Source organism: Bemisia tabaci, chromosome 5, assembly GCF_918797505.1.
Source record: "Bemisia tabaci chromosome 5, PGI_BMITA_v3".
Lineage (NCBI taxonomy): Eukaryota > Metazoa > Arthropoda > Insecta > Hemiptera > Aleyrodidae > Bemisia > Bemisia tabaci.
In genome coordinates, this window is record NC_092797.1 from 11,245,026 (window position 1) to 11,263,701 (window position 18,676).

At 38.7% G+C, this 18,676-nt stretch overlaps 1 protein-coding gene across 2 annotated transcripts; it reads right to left on the minus strand.

The window, feature by feature from the left end:
- Positions 1-109: 109 nt before the first annotated feature.
- LOC109042154 (retinol-binding protein pinta) lies at positions 110-18,192 on the minus strand. Of its 2 annotated transcripts, none has more exons than XM_072300291.1 (7): positions 18,038-18,192; positions 9,241-9,384; positions 7,021-7,180; positions 5,965-6,214; positions 5,029-5,139; positions 2,173-2,275; positions 110-1,347 (listed from the first exon to the last, which is right to left on the minus strand). In XM_072300291.1, exons 2-7 carry the CDS (start codon positions 9,335-9,337, stop codon positions 1,184-1,186), a joined length of 885 nt encoding a protein of 294 aa, XP_072156392.1. In that variant the 5' UTR covers positions 9,338-9,384; positions 18,038-18,192; the 3' UTR covers positions 110-1,183. The 2 variants fall into 2 exon arrangements, with proteins under 2 accessions (XP_072156392.1, XP_072156391.1); XM_072300290.1 differs by lacking the exon at positions 18,038-18,192 and adding an exon at positions 10,276-10,429.
- Between the last annotated feature and the right edge of the window lie 484 nt (positions 18,193-18,676).

An 18,676-nucleotide genomic window follows, 5' to 3' on the forward strand; every position in this document is an offset into this window, starting at 1 on the left:
GAGTCTACTTTCTGGGGGTTCAATTGCGGCTTCGTGTTACGTATTGCCTCTGTAAAAATTCTTGACACAAATTAATGGGGGAAAAAAGGAAAGCAAGAAAAATACATGATTGAGAACTGCATACTTTCTTTTACTTTTTGTCTTGCATTGTATCGTAAAAATGTACAAAGTAGAAAGGTTTTCATCGCAGAAGCTCTTGACAGTACCTCTATCATGAACTACAAAAACTCCGAAATTTCAAACTTGGAAGTAGCCTAAACTACCCACAGACGCAGTACCAATAACGATACTCTTAATTCTCTACCTGACATTGTCCTAATTTTTAATGGTAAGATGAAATACAAGAATACTCAAGAACACGATTAAAATATTTATAAAAAGAAGATAAAAAGAAAACAAATTGGGGTTGAGCGTAAGACCCCCTCCTCGATTATCAGTAGGAAAGTTTAGGCTTTAGGAACTACATTTCAATATTCAAAACTTAGGAATTGGGCTCTAAAGAGATTTGGTGATGCTACTTATGAAAGTTTTTACTTTCGTAATTTTCAAATTCATTCAAATAGGACGAAAAATTCGCTTTCAATTCAAATGATAGCTAATTTCAGTTCTCATCACATACTTTTCTCTGAGTTCAACTTTTGTGAAAGAGAACTAAATATCATGACAAATTTATCCTATAGTCACATGTAAGAATATTCTCAACAGACTCTTAAGTCAGGATGTTGCTTTTAAGCCTCTGTTGAAAAATTGCACATGCGAGGTGATTAAGCTTCTGATATCTTTAGAGCGATGCTGGTTAAATTTTTCTAGTTATCATAGCTCAGACTGTGAGTTATGCACACATAAAAAAAAAATATTTAACACGTAACACTAACTTTTTCAGTCTAGTAACTGCAGTTTCCAGTCATGAAAACAGAACTTCAGTTCAGGTAATCGTAGTTTTTGCAAAGATTACGGTTATTTAAAACGGATATTGTTTCCTTCGACTGAAAACCTTGGTGGCATGGACCAAAAACTTTAGTGTTCTATATGAACTGAAGTTCATTCATTGCAAACGAAGTATTTTATTCTCTGTGTGTGCATTTTTACTGTTGAAATCTCAGTTTACTTATCGGTGCCATACATGCCTGGGAATAAAAATTGAACGATGACAGGAGATCATTTGTGTACAGTTTTGAAACTGTTATGATTCTTCTTTTGATGTTTTTCCACGAAATATGCCTCCAAAAGAATACCAATGTCCATTGTGAGTTGGATTTTCTTCTGGCTTAACACTGAGATCTGCTTTTTTGGTACCCTCTGTAAGGAACCATTCTTTGTTGGCAATCAGGAATTTATGCCAGCTTTCTGAAATATTAAGACACATTTATTATTTGCAGAATGAAACGAAAGAAAAATTAGAAGGATTCTTTATCAAAACTCGATCGAATCCTAAATCCAAGAGTCATCGTAGTTTTGTTTTCATTTTTCTCTGGACCGCAGGATCAAATGAGAAAAAGGAAGGTCGGAATATGATTCAAAATCCATGTCTTTTTTATGCCACAGCGCTGCACAGTAAAGCATATAGTATAGATGAAACAATATATTTTTTCTTCCTCTTTTTTGTGAAGTAGAGTGCAAGGAAACAGGTCTTTTTTTGCCTTTCGTTTAAGTCTACTTGATTATAGCTAATGTTATGTGAATGAACAAGGCGGACTTAAAGCCCCTTCATTTTCACGCCAAACTCTACACATTACAGCGCAGTTGCTTTACTCGCTCGATCTGTAAGTCCTGAGTGCTAAATTGTTGGCCAGCGCACGTATGCTCGAATTGCTTGAGATTTCATTGAACTACGACCAGATGCAGCTATTCGGGTTGGCTAAAGTAAAAAATCATTATTTCCATTGCGTTACTCAAAAATCCACGATTGCGTTTCATGCTATCCAACCGACTGATTCCGGATAACTGAGGAAAATTCACGAAAATAGTTGAGAAAAACTCTCAGTAGTTTGTCGGCTTGTATACTTAGTGGAAAATCATTAATAAATATCACAATATGATTCGGACACTGTCGAAGTTTATAAGAACCGAGAAAAATCAGTGTTTAGAGAGAAACCTTCGCATATTATGTTTCTCTCATTTTTCAAGACCTAAAATCATAAAACAACATGCACCATCCTTTGAGAAACTCACCGTTTAAATCTTTAACGGAGGGTCCATCACCGCCCAGTTCCACGGGAAGGACACACTTAGGAACATAGTCGTGTAATTCCTCGATTGTTCTATGTTGATGGACCTTAAACAAACGAGCCGCAGAGAAGAGAAGTGAATTTATCGCCAAAATTTCATTCATTACTTTCTTTTATTCCTATTTAAAAATATTGTACTTCAAAGAAAAATCTATGCTTGGCTAATTTTATAACATATCATTATTCAAACATTTTGTCCCGCAGTTTTTTTGAGAAGTAAATGTACTCAAAGGATTCTCTTCAAAAACAGTCAAATGTCCCTCATATTTTCCTTTATTTATAGATCCTTCCGCTTTGCTAGCGTCCTTACGTTTATCTGTCAAAATTTCACTCAAAACTATTTTGGTCGGAAATGAGGACCTCGAATTAAGGGTAGCAAAATATCAAAATTCCCTGTGAATGTAAGCCTTATGCAATAGATTTTCCCTCCAAGTTTCGACTGCTAGTAAAATTCCATGGATTGTAAGACAGAGTTTCCAATAACTTTTAAAAAAAGTAAGGGAGAATATATCAACACAACGGCAGGTGTTGCAACGTTGCAACTAATACATATTTATCAGGAACCCGCACACGAACATTTGTTAAAACTTTTGATGTACAATTGTTTTATATTTTTAAAATCTCCCATTGTATGCAGTCAATTTATAACCTCATAACAATGAACGGAAAAATTATGAAAGAACAATGTGGTTCAATAAGTTTAACTTCCGCTGCAGCGCCGCGCTGACTGTACTGTGTTTGGCGCAATGCGTGAAGTATTCCTACAGTCTTGTAGACGCTATGCGTTTCATATGCATAGTATTCTGACCTATTAAATTCACAAATTATGAGCTTGCTTTGATTTGTAGCGACCGTTATCCATGAGTTTAAAAGTGAGGATGCCATAGTGTTGCCTTGAAAAAATCGCTGCTGGAGAGCATGAGTCACTAGAACGGACACACCTATTCTGATTTATCCAACAATTGAGTTTAAGATCATTTGTTTGCAGGGCCGCCTGTATTTTGTCGCCCCCTTCTCATTCGTTTTAAAGCATCAATAAAAACCATCAAGTGAACGTGCCGGAGGGGGAGGGGTACACCAGACGCGTTTACTCGTTTGGACACATTTTTTTGCGGAAGCCTTCTCAACACTACTAGCGAAAGTTCACGGAACTTTGCGCGAAAGTAAAGTTCCGTAAACCTATCTCTGTGTGGACACGGCCTTCCATTTATAAGAAACGAACGGAAAAATTATGAAAGAACAATGTGGTTTAATAAGTTTAACTTCCGCTGCAGCGCCGCGCTGACTGCACTGTGTTTGACGCAATGCGTGAAGTATTCATGCAGTCTTGTAGGCGTTAATATGTGTTACATGCCAACCACCGCGCCGAGGGCTTCTCTTTTTCATCTCAAGTCCTCGTTATCATTGCTCTCTGCGCTGCGCCGTGCTGTTCCAGACCAAATTGCGTGTTGCTTTCTTAACTCAACTAATTAAAGGTGCTGCGTCTTGTATCACCGAAAGACGTCAGAATTAGAAATTACTATGCTCTCAGGAAATGAGAGATCTTGACGCCTTTTCTCGTTTGTAACTTTTTTAAACCTACATTTAAAAAAACCGGCGCTCCGCTTCGCTCCGCGCCGGTTTTTGGGGGGGCCTCGCCCCCCCAAGCCCCCCCAGGACGCGCGCTTCGCGCGCGTCTTTTCAGCGTCGTCTGCACATCTAGTTTTTCTTCTTTTAAAGTGTCCCGCGCATCCACCGCGGGAAGAAAGTGTATTTCCCGAAGTGGGATTTTTGTAGTCATAAAATCGTACGTCTGTAAGTCATTGTGTAATGGATAGTTTTTTTCCAGATATTTCCTTTCCTTGGGCCGCTGTGCGACGAACAGTTCGTCCGAAAACTTTCTTCACCTGACCCACTGAGCGACGAAGAGCTTGACCCACAGTGCGACGAAAATTTTGTCCAAAAACTTCCTCCCCCTGACCCACTGTGCGACGAAAATTTTGTCCAAAAACTTCCTCTCCCTGACCCACTGTGCGACGAAAATTTTGTCCAAAAACTTCTTCCCTCTGACCCACTGTGCGACGATCAGCTTGTCCAAAAACTTTCTCCCCCGACCCACTGTGCGGCCCTGCTCCGGCCGGCTCCCCTCATGCCGCGCACCACTCGCCTAAAACTTTCAAAGCTCGCCATTTTTAAACGGCTCGGCCGATTTGGCTCAAATTCAATACCAAACCAGTCCTATAGAAGAACTACCACCCATAAAAATTTCAGCTCAAAATATTCATTTTCGCTCGAGTTATCGAGTGGACAAGATTTGACCTCCCCCCACTTTCTAGCCCCACCCCTCAAAATCTATTGCCTCAAATTTCAATTTTTTTGCGCAGAATAGTAGTTCTAATGAGGCTCTACTAAATGCAAAAAAAAAATGGTCAAAATATCTTTTAACGCAAGAAAGATATAACCACTCAAAAATCGAAAAATCTTCAAAAGGCGGAAATACATACATACATACATATCATACATACATATATACATACATATATATATATATATATATACATGAATTTGAATGGCATATATTTTCGTGATCTACGACCCGTGATCGGTGCTCTTCACAATGTCTCAGGTCTGGGTCCGACATCATGGGAGAATGCAATAGTGTATTTTCTTCGGAAAATACACTAACATTGAAAAATTTACCGCCCCCTTACTTTGCCGCCATGGGCCGCGGCCCATGTGGCCATCCCCTAAATCCGACCCTGTTTGTTTGTTGAAATTTCATCTCGAAATGTAACAGTGTTTGAGACGTTGGTGGACTTACCCGTTCCTGTAATTGCTTTGGCAATAATCGTGTTAATAATGACACAAAAGTCCCGTAAAAAGATGGCATATTAACTAAGTGTATATCCTCAACTCTTAGTGGAGCGGCATCCTGGAAAAAATGCGGAGTATGATTTTGAGGAAACTCGAAAGAATACCCTTAAAAAACATTGTATTTTGAAAAAGGTAAATAATTCGATCGAGTCAGTTGATGTTCACATGTTGCCAGTCAATAACATAAAAGGAACTCATATTGTAGCGGCACAAACGGACCATTAAAGGAAGTACGAGTTAAAGCATTCTGAAACATGTTTACTCCTCAAAATCCCACGTTAAACATAATGTGCACAATGACAATTACTAAAATTAAGTGCCAACAAATGTATTAGGGTTTTTATTCGGTATTACTTACGAGACATTTGAATTTCCCGCTTAAATGGAAAGGGTCCCTCCCCCATCCTGTGTTCTCCAAAGAAAAAACAATGTGCAGTAACTGAGTCGAAGCGTCGAGATTGAGATTGTCATATTCTCATGAACTCTGTTATGGTAAAGTGAAGTGCACGATTTAGTGCAGGTAAATTATTGTTTGTTTTTTTTTTTTTTTTATTATCGTTTTTTTTAGCGGGAGGTTTGAATTTATGCATCAAAAAAAGTTAATATCTTGGTTAGGAATTAGTGTCAGTAACTTTTATTGTACAAATCGTGTTCCACATAAAATTTTGATAAGAAAAGGAATGAAATTTGAGGAACATTTTAATGAGTGCGAGGTACTCCATTTTACATATGGGCTTCAGAGAAATAGTGACTCGGGAACCAGAAGTCACCCACCCATGTTTAAGAGCGATTACATCCGAAAAAATTTAGATTCAAAACTACCAAGTTGGAGGTAACATGTTACATGACGTAAAAATCAATATGAAAGTGTTCAAGGTATTACCAGGCTGCAGTAAAAATAGTCTCTCATATAAGTAACGCTTAGCTGTCCAAGATGCCTGAGAGACATTTTTGAGCAATCGGCCACCGCTATCATTCCAATGGCCGTCTCTTGGGTCAATCCATAATCAACCATCATGAGATTTCTGCGAATTAGACTGAGGAATGAGAATTTATGGGGATCGCCATCTAACAAGCCGATTGTGATCACACGATAGCCCTCTGGGGTTAGTTCTGGCATCGGAATGGAGTAACTGTAGGATAAGCAAATGAGGATTCAGTTCAAGAATGACTTCATAATCAAGTGATGAATGACAAAAAATGAAAGAAAGTAGTTATACTCTTTAGCTGAATGGTTAGCTCTAAAAGAAGAGAAATAGAGTCAAACTGCAACTTTATGTCATGTTAATAGCTGCGACTCTTCGTTTTTCCATGATGTTCTAAAATAATATTTGCAAACGCAATAATGTATATCGGCGTATCCCAGACAAAAAAGCGTAACTAGGTTTCAATGTTGCAAGATTTCTACTCATGAATTGTAACTTTACCGGGAAACTGTTTAGAATTTTGAACTCAATGTTTCACTGCTTTTCTTTTCGATCACACGCGAAAAACGGTAAAATTTTAGACTTATTTGCGCAAGAACATAATTTTAAAAAATTAAATTGATCAAGTCAGTTGGAATGAATTTACATTCCTCAATTTGTCTGCACTGAAAAAAAAGTAGCTTGGATCAAGCATGATGATTCTTGAATTTGCCGCCAAGAATTTTTTTTTTTTCTTGCTTTAAGCTGACTTTTTCTTGCTACAAGAAAAATAATGCTTGGGTTAAGCAAAAAAGTAGCTTATATTAACCAGAAAAATTCTTGATTTAAGAAGAAATACTTCTTGGCGGCAAATTTAAGATTCTTTCTTTTCCAGTGTGGAAAATTACGAATTACGATAGGGAACTTCTTTCATATAAAAATTGAGTCCTAATAACGCAACCTAAAAAATTTGAATGCATGGTCCTTGGTCAACAACACAAAAAAACAACAAAAATAAAACAAAAATCGCTTACACAACTTCAAATGACTGTGCGATATCCGGCGCAGACGGGTCTCTACCTTCGAAGAAATGCTTTTTCTCTCCTCGAACACAGAAATAGCGATCCATCATCGTTTTCGTTTTCTGGACATCGTATTTACAACCAAATAAAAAGTTCTCGATGAATTTATCATCTGCAAAAAAAAGGGGGGGGGGGAGCAAATCAGTATGTGACCAAGCAATTGGTATGGTATGGGCATGTGCAGAGAATGGCTGATACCAGGTTGCCGAAGAAGGTGTTGGAGTGGGTCCCCCCAGGTAGGCGATGGAGAGGGCGTTCAGCCAAATGGTGAGTAGAGGACATCCGTGAAGAGATAGAGAGATGCCAGCTTCCGGAGGATCTCTACCATGACAGATTCCTGTGGAGAGTAGGCGTCGCAGAGCGCCCTAGCGCGCCGTTAAAGCGGCTTATACATACATACAAATCAGTATGTAAGGTGGAAAATGAGGAGATGCGATTTGACAGAGGTGCTCTGGCTGGATCGCTACCAGTGGCGGTTGGGTATCGTAGAGTGTATGGAAGCGCTATAAAAGTGGCATGTTGGGGTTGAAAAAAATATTAATATTTCCTCTCAATTTATTTCCATTTTCCCTTCGAAAATAAAAACAAAATGCTTTTAAAATTTCTCTTCGGGTACTTTTACCAAATTGAAAGGAAATGTCATTTTTAATTTATTCATGCACACAAATTGGAAATTTTGAGTTTTTCATTTCCTATTCACGATACGTCGATCGACAGAAAATATGTCTTCAGGGTTTTTTTTTTCTTAGAAAAATGAAAATTCAGGGAAAAATAAACAGCATAAAGTAACGTTGAATTCACCAGTAGAATATGTACAGAAAAATTACTCACGAGCACTCTGGCCTTTGTTCTCCAAGTTTACTGCAAACGCGTTCCAACCTCCATACGGGGCTTCTTTAGTGCTGACATTATACTAACGGCTGCGATAGGATTGCGCAAATGCCCCCTTTTTTACCCTTTTGGAGATGCTGGAAAAACTGGAAAAACTGGAGCAGAAAATCAAGAACGATGGCACGCAGTCCTACAGCATTCCTACGGTCTTGTAGGCGCTATTATGCGTTTCACACCATCTGACCGACTGCACTGCGTTTTGTGCAATGCGAGAAAGAAGTATTCCTGCAGTCTTGTAGGCGTTACTATGAGCCGTGCGCCGACCGCACTGTTTGGTGCAATGCATGATGTATTCCTACGGTCTTGCAGGCGCTAATATACGCTTAACGCCAGCCGCACTGTGTTTGGCGCAATTATTCGAACTCATGTTAGAATAATCGAATAATAGAGCTTGAAAGGCCCATGTTGTGTTTCGGCGCTGCTGTGTGATCATCTCAACGTTGCATCGTTTCTCCCAATTAAATATTTTTTCCGAGAAAAGTTAAGAACGTTCTTTATACCCACGACCATTATTCAATCTTTTCACTTCATTTATTATCAGAAGGTAAGACATCGATGACTTGTTAACAAACTAACCTAAACTAGCGTTAATATAACACGGCGTTTTATTTTCAAACTGTTTCCTGTTTTGCCAAACTTCTACCTTAAATGAACTTCATTTTAAAGTCGCGCATTCCTGTAGCAGATGTTAGGGTTTCTATTCGCGCAATCCTTGTGTCATTTTTGCGAAATCCTCATATCGACGGTGCAAGTCGGCAATCACATAACTCGGTTTGCGACGTCGCAGACTTCCTGTCATACTTTATTTTTTAAATGGAAAACTACTCAACGGCAATTCTTTAAAACTGTCATGATTTTTCTTCTCAATGCGAAGAAAATTCTGCAAAAACTTCAAGAAATAATGTCAATTTGCTCTCCTTTAAAAAAATGACGTAGAGGCGGAGATTTTCAGACACCGCAAACGAGTTATGTGATTGCCGACTTTCACCGTCGATATATTTTCTAAGACCTTTCGCGCAATCCAAGATTACCGATACTAACACCAGAACTAAAATACTTTAAAAAAATGGATGAAAATGTATTTTTTAGTGTTTTAGTTTTTGTGTTATTATAATGTCAGCATTAAAGAGGCTCCATATGGGGGGGGGGGGGGGGGGGGGCGAAATACGTCTGCAGTAAACTTGGAGAACTAAGGCCAGAATGCTCGTGAGTAATTTTGTTAAAAATAACAGTTTGCCATGGAGTGAAATCTAGAGATATAAGTGAAAATACCCAGCTTACCCGTAACTTTTGGAAGATGCGGCTGGTTGCTGACCCATTCTCTGATCTCGTCGACATCTCGCCGCGTCTTTCTAGGATCTTGATAAAGCTCCTTCATGCGACGCACTTGTGCAAGGGACAGCTCATTAATAAGTCTTAGATTCTCTGTGAATATGATCCATATGTTGTTAAATACCTCTGAGAGGACTAATTCTCTGAAAAATGTCTCTCCTCATGAACTGATTCCGAGGAAAAATGTTTAATTGAAAGTGAATGCAAGTGATTAAGTGCCAATATCTACTACAACACAGCGCTGCCACGAGACGGTGTCTTTGATGAGCAATAGTCATCGTATTCAAAATCAGGTGAGAAACTGAACTAAAATGCCGTATGTCGTATGCCGTATTTATGCATAGAAGAGCTATGTAACAATTATGTAAATCAAAAATACTATAAAGTCGGTAAACCCTGTGTGCACATACATATGGGCCCCTATCGATTCACCTAATTCATTTTCACATAGTTCTATTAGGCACAATTACGTCCAGTACTGAGTAATATGATATTCAATTTAAAAATATTTTTAGAAAAACGTCAAATATTAAGGAAATGACCATTGCTCGATGAAACAATAAAAGACATATCATGCGGCTATCTCTCTCCCTTATACCATCTGTTTCAATGAGCTACTTCTGTCACCCTATCTTATACATATATTGCTGATGAGTCTTCTCATATTTAATGCTGGACTTCTCAGTATTTATGACGTTACACGTTATCGTCCGGATTTTGCCGCTCACTTTGAATCGTTAGAACTATGCTTTTGTTTGATATTTTTTATTTAAATTAATTCATGTTAAAAATGCACAACTAGTGTTATTACGCAAAAACGTACTCTTGAAATGACAATGCAAATATGAATTCTAGCTTTTTGCTGTGTCAGCTTGTTTGCACACCTTGACTCCTGGTTGCCCCTGATTTTTTTTTTTTTTTTTTTTGGGGGGGGGGACTGATGCTCTCAGAAAAAATCTAAGTAAATAGTTCGAAATTATTTACCATGTTCCTGCCGATTTTTAAACAAAATTGAAGACAATGGAGCCATCCCGGTGCACGTGTCACCCTGCTCATGAACAACTGACATCGCACCCCGACATGAGCATTTTTAGTGCCCGAAACGTTTCTTATCAAACAAATGATCTCAAAAGTAGAGCAATCAATTTACAATACCACTATTCACCAAGTTTACCCGAGAGATAAGGATGTTCAATCACCTTGAGTGCCTTGAAAAAGTTCATCGAAATTATTGAATAATAATTACCACAATTTCGGTGACACGTTAAATCGAATGCGCTCGTACCCATATCGAAAGAGAAATATTTTTATCAATGATAAATTGGCAATTGCTCAGTAACCACGTGTATAAAATTAGAATATACTCACCCGAAAGTGTTCCAGAATAAATCTGTATTTATTGTAACACTCCACATTGTGGAATTATAAATACAGCCTCTCTTTCAAAATTAAAATATTGTCAAACCATTAACGTTCAACTCCCACATCAACAAACATCATTTACTACCTTTGCTTTACCTCATTTCAAAATGCCATTTTTTCATGCTTATGCTCAATGGGCCTGATGTAAAAGGTGGAGCTGGAGGAAAAATAAGAGTCAATTCTTACAAAAAATGGCTCGAAAATCACGATGAGCGCTTTAGAAAAGTCTGAAATACACCCCCAACGTCATAATCTGTGCTAAGAAATATGCATGCGTCTTTTTAAGCTTCACAAGTCAAAACCGACACTATGACTCAGGTGAACATTTCGTAAGAGGAGTGGTTCCAGGCAACCCTTAGGCACTAGGATGCCACACAATTTTCAAGATGTCTAACGCTTTCGTGCGTTAATCGTGAGGAAGCACCATATGGTCCTCATCAACGTAAAGAAAATGTAAACATTAACACGCCGGTTGATAAAACCCCGACTCCTCACGTTTGTTTTGGCGGGTTGGCATCGGTCATGCTAAATATTGCGTGGCATCCTAGCGCGAATCGTGATTTTCAGGCGATATTCTAAAAGAAACAACTCTCCTTTTTGCTCTAGCTGAAATTTTCAACAGGCTCATTCGATTCCATGCACAACATTTATGAGTATCGTCTCAAAAGTTTTGCGCGTTTTTTTTCTTCGATCCAAAATCAACCATTTCTCAAAGCAGACAGCATTCAGATGAAAAACATCCTATAATCAATCAAGGCACCAGTTTTAAGATTCACATTCAGGTGTCCAAAAATTATTGGTTAAGTTTTAGCCTAATTCATCATTTTACGTTATTGACCTCCTCTTCGTAACCTTGTCTAACTCAATTGTCTCCTGGGCTTTAAAACAAAGTAATTGGTATTAAAAGAAAAAAACTTTCAAAGAGATTGCTTTATAAGCGTCGCGGGTCGCGCGTCGTGATAAATTGGTATAAAACTCAATTAGGAGTTTTCTGACATCAGTTTTGAAAATGGCGCCAAAATTGAATGCAGCAATGCCTTTGGTCAATGTAAACTGCTCTGTAGTTGTATTTGAAACTTATTCATCACATTTATCATGCGTCTTGAGGCACACTGGTAAAAGCGGTCCGTTTACTCGGAGTGGCGAAATCGGGCCTCGTTTCTCAACTTTTTCCCTAAATCTGAGCGACACCCCCATTGGTAGCACAGAGCGGAAAATTACGAGTTCACGCCCCGTGACATGGTGCCTTCAATTTTGTAGATGCAACACGGACATCCATCAAGCACGAATAGTTGTATCTTTGCGCCGTCATCAACGCACGCTCCTTCTCTTGTTGGTTTCAAGGTTGTGTCAGTTTCTTTCGTATTATTTGTGGTGATGCCTCGAGGACCACGTAAGCAACCAAGCCGAGGATCGTGAAGATTTGATCGGGCCTCAAGAAAACGATTCGCACAACCGGAAGTTTGTAAATCAAATAATAGGCGAGATATCAACGTGTATAGGCTACTACGACTACAGGCCGATGTGAATGACTCCGAACAGTAGTGGAACACACCCCCCTTGAGAGAACTATGTATTGTAGTAGAGAAGGGGATCCACGAGGAGTCCGTTTAACTCCGAATCATATGAACAAGACGATCTGGAAACCATAGACAGGGATCCAATGCTACGCCAATGGTGAATTTCGTAACACACTAAAGGATTGACAATTAGGTTAGGACGAGGATAATCGGTTTCCACGGCTTCTCATGGGACTGTTGCTAAAGAATGACTTACATGAAATTCGCAACCAACTGTTTGAAAATCCGTGTCCAGATATGAAACCTAGCTATTCTTCCAGTGAGTTTACGATTAGAATTTCAACGCTAAATCATTTATTATAAAAACTCCCGTAAGATCCCGTGGCAATTTCCACTCCTCGCCCGCCTATCGAACGACCGCTCCATGTATGTTAAGTTTTTTGGTTACGCGGCCACCACCAATCTCCAGTTTCTAGATCGTTGAATGAACTGCACGTAATTTTAATTTGCAATGAATGGGGAATAATATATGAGGTGGGTTTAGTAGTGAAATGAACTCCCAAAGAGCCTTGCACAAAAAGGGCTAAAATTCGCCCGTTTTCGGGCCCTCGAAATTGGGGTCGGTGTGAGGTATTTTAGCGGCTCTGGTGCTTGCACTAGGGCTGCTATTCCGGACGGTCCCAGCTGGGGAGTATCAATGCAGCATGTTACATTGTAGAGACCGCGCGTTGGTTGATGGGAATCGGCGCCATTTTCGGCTATGTTCCTTGTCATGACTTTATTTTATTGCATACTGTTTTATTGTTAGTCAATGCTATGTTGTGTATTGTATTTTTGGAATCATGGTGATACAGTCAATAATTCAAAACTTGTTTGTGCTTTTATCTCGTGATGGAAAAAATGTACTTTACGTTCAAAATTTGAAAATTTGAATTTTAAAGTTTTCGCGGTTAAGGAAGCTTTAACCACTGGGTTGGAGCTTCCTAGTTAATTACTCGATATCAGCTGATAGCAAACAAAGGTTACCAGGGAAACCGTAAACGTCTAACAACTATCGTGGCCATGGGGGCGATTATTGAAATGATATCGACTGTATGTCGCCGCTTACGACAGGACATAGCCCTATCTTAACTGTGTAATATATCGCAATTCGATATTGTTTTGATTTTTAAAAGGAGCAATTCATTCATACAGTTCCGATTAGTTTTGGCGAACGGGCCCTTAACCTACGGCACTCGGCTCATGGGAATTTTTTAACTTGTCCTGGACGGACTCGTCTGTAGCGCCTCGTTCTTCGTTGTGTGTGTGATTTCGTGAAGAAGTTTCTATGGCAATTTGCTTTTATTTGTGAGCTGTTTTTTCCATTCCGGGAACATATTTATTGAAAACGGCGACTTTTTCAACAGTCCTATTTTTATCTACAACATCTAAGTGGCCCTTCATAATCATTTAATTTTGGCCCCTGGCCAGAAAAAGGTTCGGAAATTGCAGTGATTTTGCCGAAAATGCTGAAGTAAGTAAATTTGGGCATTTTTTTTCCTTTTTCAAACTCTGTGGAGAAGCACTTCTCCTCCAGTACATCTATTTTTTTACTTATCTCTCGCAAGGTACATTTACAGAAGGTGTGTTCCAGTATTAACAGTTCAGATTCGTGGTTTTTTTATTATAACGCTTATTTCGGAAAGCAATTATTACATTGTTCAATTCTACTGACTTTCAACACTCGATTATACTCCCGGCAAATTCTGCAGCAGCGTTTCAAATGTTGACTCTAATGCTTCCAACAGCCATCCGATGTCTAAGGGTTTATCCCTAGATTTAGAGATTTTCCGGAATTTCCAGGGATTTAGGGATTTTTCAGGAAATCTAGGGATTTTTTTTTGATGAGGTAAAGTTACCAAAAATCAACTTTTTAGCCTCAATTCTAGCTTCGACAATCGAAAACATTTTTTCATCTATATTTTGTAGGCCTTTTTGGCAACACTATTTTCCCCGCAAATAAGCCGGAAATTAAAACGATTGCGTCCTTCGATGTACTTGACATTCAACTGCATTCAACCTGTTAATAATAAGAAATCAACTAATATTCTTTCATTTTATTGGTCTGGATTAGCACTGCTTTCAGAGAGCGCCAAAATTCTAACGAGCCAATCAGATTTAAATATTGCAAATCGCTACATCGAATGACATCATGATTCTTCGTTAAAAATGGCGCTTTTTGCAAAATCTAGGGATTTTTTAAGTATATTTGAGCAAATCTGGGGATTTAGGGATTTTTAGCGAAATCTAGGCATTTTTTTTCTTCCCCGCTAGGGATTTAATATCGGAAGACTGGCTTCCAGTATCGTAGCGTTGATCGTCGCTGATGTCGAAATGGAACCTAATGCCGGACTTACTGTAACACCTCCATTCCTCAATTCCGGTGAGGAATACGTCTCTACCCTTAACTCAATATAAATATACAAATTGATAAGTGAGTGCTTTAGTCTCCTGAAAACAGAATTGCGAAACTTAAAATTGGAGAAAAATGATGAGTAAATGAAAAAATGGAACCAATTGATGGGATATGTCGCATGCCATTCTGACACAAAATATGGCGTCTATCGAATCACCTTAACTAAATAAAATAACCAAATTTTCAACTCTCAAACTATCAACTATCAACTATCAAATTTCAAACTATCAAAATTTCCAACAATGACAAAAATGATTGTAATATACCTATAATGTAATGAAATATACACGCTCTAATCATTTAATTTGTATTACCTTTATGTTATGTACCTACATGTTATACTATTTTTATAATAAATTTTGCCAACATGCTTTTCAATTCAGTCTACAACATTTCATTCCGACGTGGCAATAATGATTTATAATGCCCCTAATCCATTAAAATGAATTACAATAGTAATGCCGCATTATAATGTCGTATTATACATCGCAACGATTCATGTCCTACTGATTATTGATTATTGTAAGATGAATTCTGTTTTCTCTGATTGTATGTTTCATACGTGCGAAGCAAGTACGGGTCACTAGAAACGTGGTTCGTACGGGTGGCTGATGAAATTGATCTTCGAATACCTTTTGATGAGCTAGGGAAATGGAACCATCTGCATCTCATGGACAATAAATAGTTGCCGTAATTAAGGTCATCCCGTGATTAAGGTGCCGTGATTTAAGTCATAAATTCTTCATCTAATTCTTGATTCATCTCCAAAATGTCTGCTAAAGCTTTCATGCGCTTCTCCTTGTATGCATGAATGAGCAAATTGGGTATCGAACAAGCGGACACTTTTTGAAAATTCAGATGATTCTGGACAATATCGTACAGAAGTCCACGAGCTGCAGATAGAACCATTACCTCTAGCTCATCAAAAGTTATTCGAAGATCATTCAACAACCTCTTTGACAAGTTGCAAAAACTTTTCGTTAACAATAGTGTCACTTGGTACTAGGAATATTTACTATTTAACGAACCTTATATTTCCCTGACTCAGTCCTAAATTATAGAAGTATGCGTTACTTTTCCAGCAATCCAAAAAAACAATTATACAAAAAACCAATACCTACACTTTCAGATATAAAAATGCAAATTTTTTGCAGCCTGCTCGCTAAACGACTTATCAACCAGAGATTTTTTAGGAAGCGGACCTCCAAAGAGCTTTCAAAATTAAAAGTATACAACAAGTGATAATGCCATGTATTCGCCATATCAAAGCCCAATACACATTAAGCCCAATACACATTTATACACCGGCTACGTAAATCTGCTAAGTTACAAAACATGAATCGACAGTTGTCGGATTGTACATCAATGACAAAATGTGTCTAGGCCCTCATTCTTGACTACAACTACTGCCCCCAGAGCCGCTCTCCGACGCCAATGCGTTGGAGCTTCCTGCTTGTTTTCATCTATAGGGTGACCCTTTACACATAATAAAATTTCAGATTGAGTATACGCACCGTTTTTGAAATATGGGGGGGCAAAGTCCCCGATTTTTACTCATATTTGCAGGTATTTTATAGTCGAACTTCGGCTGCTACAAGGTACCGGATGTAGATATTGAAGCGCGGTTTGCGGTGATTTGTCAAGCTATTTCTGGATTATTTTTTCACATCTTTTACAAACCCGCAAATGGTTTTTCGGGGGGGGGGGGGGAGCTTTATTCATACTATCATGACCGTTCGTATACGTCTTACTGGCATTAATTGCTTCGTTCTCGACTCCTCTCCACGCCGTAATCATGATGGTATTTTCTGTTAGGAATCTTTCTTCTTCTTTATATTTGACCAATTCTAATGTTGTCTCCCCTTTTTCCCTTTTTAAACCCCCCCCCCCCAATTCTAAACACTCCCTCTCAAGTGTATATTCCTGTGCGGCAGATATGAAGGTGTTATTTGTGGGGAATTATTTTCTGTCTTTATGGTTGATAAACTTTGACCCCACCTATTTCCTCCTTCCCCCCCTTTACCCCTGTTTCACCCCCCCCTTTTCCACCGTACCTTACTCGAAGTTGTCTGCTCCCTCTGCAGCAGAAATGAGGATGTTTCCGGTAACTATTACACTATCCGATAACTATTATACTCTCACAAAAAAAAGTATTCAAGCATGTAAAAAAGAGAAAAGAGGGGGGGGGGCAGTGGAAAGAGGGAATAAGGTAGGAAATATGAACTAGTGAGGGGGGATGGGAAAGAGAAAAAAGGGTGGGGGGTGTCTCCCTTGTATTGAGTTTAAAAAAGTAAAAAATTCTTCGCTGGAAACATCCTCATTTCTGCTGCGGAGGGAGCAGACAACTTCGAGTAAGGTACGGTGGAAAAGGGGGGGGGTGAAACAGGGGTAAAGGGGGGAAGGAGGAAATAGGTGGGGTCAAAGTTTATCAACCATAAAGACAGAAAATAATTCCCCACAAATAACACCTTCATTTCTGCCGCACAGGAATATACACTTGAGAGGGAGTGTTTAGAATTGGGGGGGGGGGGGGGTTTAAAAAGGGAAAAAGGGGGAGACAACATTAGAATTGGTCAAATATAAAGAAGAAGAAAGATTCCTAACAGAAAATACCATCATGATTACGGCGTGGAGAGGAGTCGAGAACGAAGCAATTAATGCCAGTAAGACGTATACGAACGGTCATGATAGTATGAATAAAGCTCCCCCCCCCCCCCGAAAAACCATTTGCGGGTTTGTAAAAGATGTGAAAAAATAATCCAGAAATAGCTTGACAAATCACCGCAAACCGCGCTTCAATATCTACATCCGGTACCTTGTAGCAGCCGAAGTTCGACTATAAAATACCTGCAAATATGAGTAAAAATCGGGGACTTTGCCCCCCCCCCCCCATATTTCAAAAACGGTGCGTATACTCAATCTGAAATTTTATTATGTGTAAAGGGTCACCCTATAGATGAAAAAAAAACCCACACCGACCCCAATTTCGAGGGCCCAAAAACGGGCGAATTTGTGCATGGCTCTTTTGTACAGTGTAAAAACCGACAGCGGAGAGGTGAAATACGCCCCACGAGTCTCCTTTGATCGATAAAATAACTTTTACTCAAATAAAAACTGAGAGTATGCCTGAACCGTACTTAAAATTGGATTTTAGAATATCATGAACACTTCTGAAATTAGAGAAAAACGCGCTATACTTTATGGCTGACACTCGAAATTGTCGCACGTCACTTTTAAAACTCACGATTAATTCATGCGTCATGATGCTTTTTTATTGAAAATGTAATTAAAATAGATCATTATAGAGAATGAGTTAAATAATTATAAAACTTGAAAAACCGCAACGTACCGCAGGATGAATTGAATTTTAACTGTTAAACTAGCGATGGATCCTTCCGGTGGAGTTCAACACAGGTCGGTTAACTGATTTCCCGCAAAATTGAATTCGAGTCAGGTGTTGGGGAGCGGCTCGGATTTCAAGTGCGCGCGCTTGATCTTAATAATTTCGAGGACGTCCATGTTTGTGTTTAATTTCCAGCTAATCTAGGATGTTGCCAAATTTACTACTTATTTTGCAGGTGTGACGGATTACGAAATAGGTTCCGTTATGAGGTGTTCATCAAACCGATGTCGAAAATGTATTTCCTTAGTAAATTATTAAAACCAATTATTGCTTGAGGTCTGCGTATTTCAGAGCGATGGTAGGAATTTTCATTTTTTTCCCTGCTTTAGCTCATTAGGTAATGATGTTTGGTTCTGAAGGCTGTTATAGGCCCTTAATTTGTGATTCTGCCAATCATTGCTGTATTTTATTAAAGGAGGTAAAACTTAGAGATGTGTTTCCTTTTTCCTTCCGTATCTGATTTTTTTTTTTTTTTAAATTTTTACCGATATTGGAATTTAATGTGAAAACAGTTTCCATTTTATATTTCCCATTATCTCCTTCTATACGTAAAATAATCTCCCAAAAACTTGATAAATATATCAA

Coding starts and splice junctions, on each gene's coding strand:
- LOC109042154 (XM_072300290.1), bottom strand. CDS start 10,360: ATGTCAGTTGTTCATGAGCAGGGTGACACGTGCACCGGGATGGCTCCA. Junction 7,181..9,240: donor GCATCTTCCAAAAGTTACGG/GTAAGCTGGGTA, acceptor TTTTTTTTGCAG/ATGATAAATTCATCGAGAAC. Junction 5,140..5,964: donor ACTATTTTTACTGCAGCCTG/GTAATACCTTGA, acceptor CATTTTTTCCAG/GATGCCGCTCCACTAAGAGT.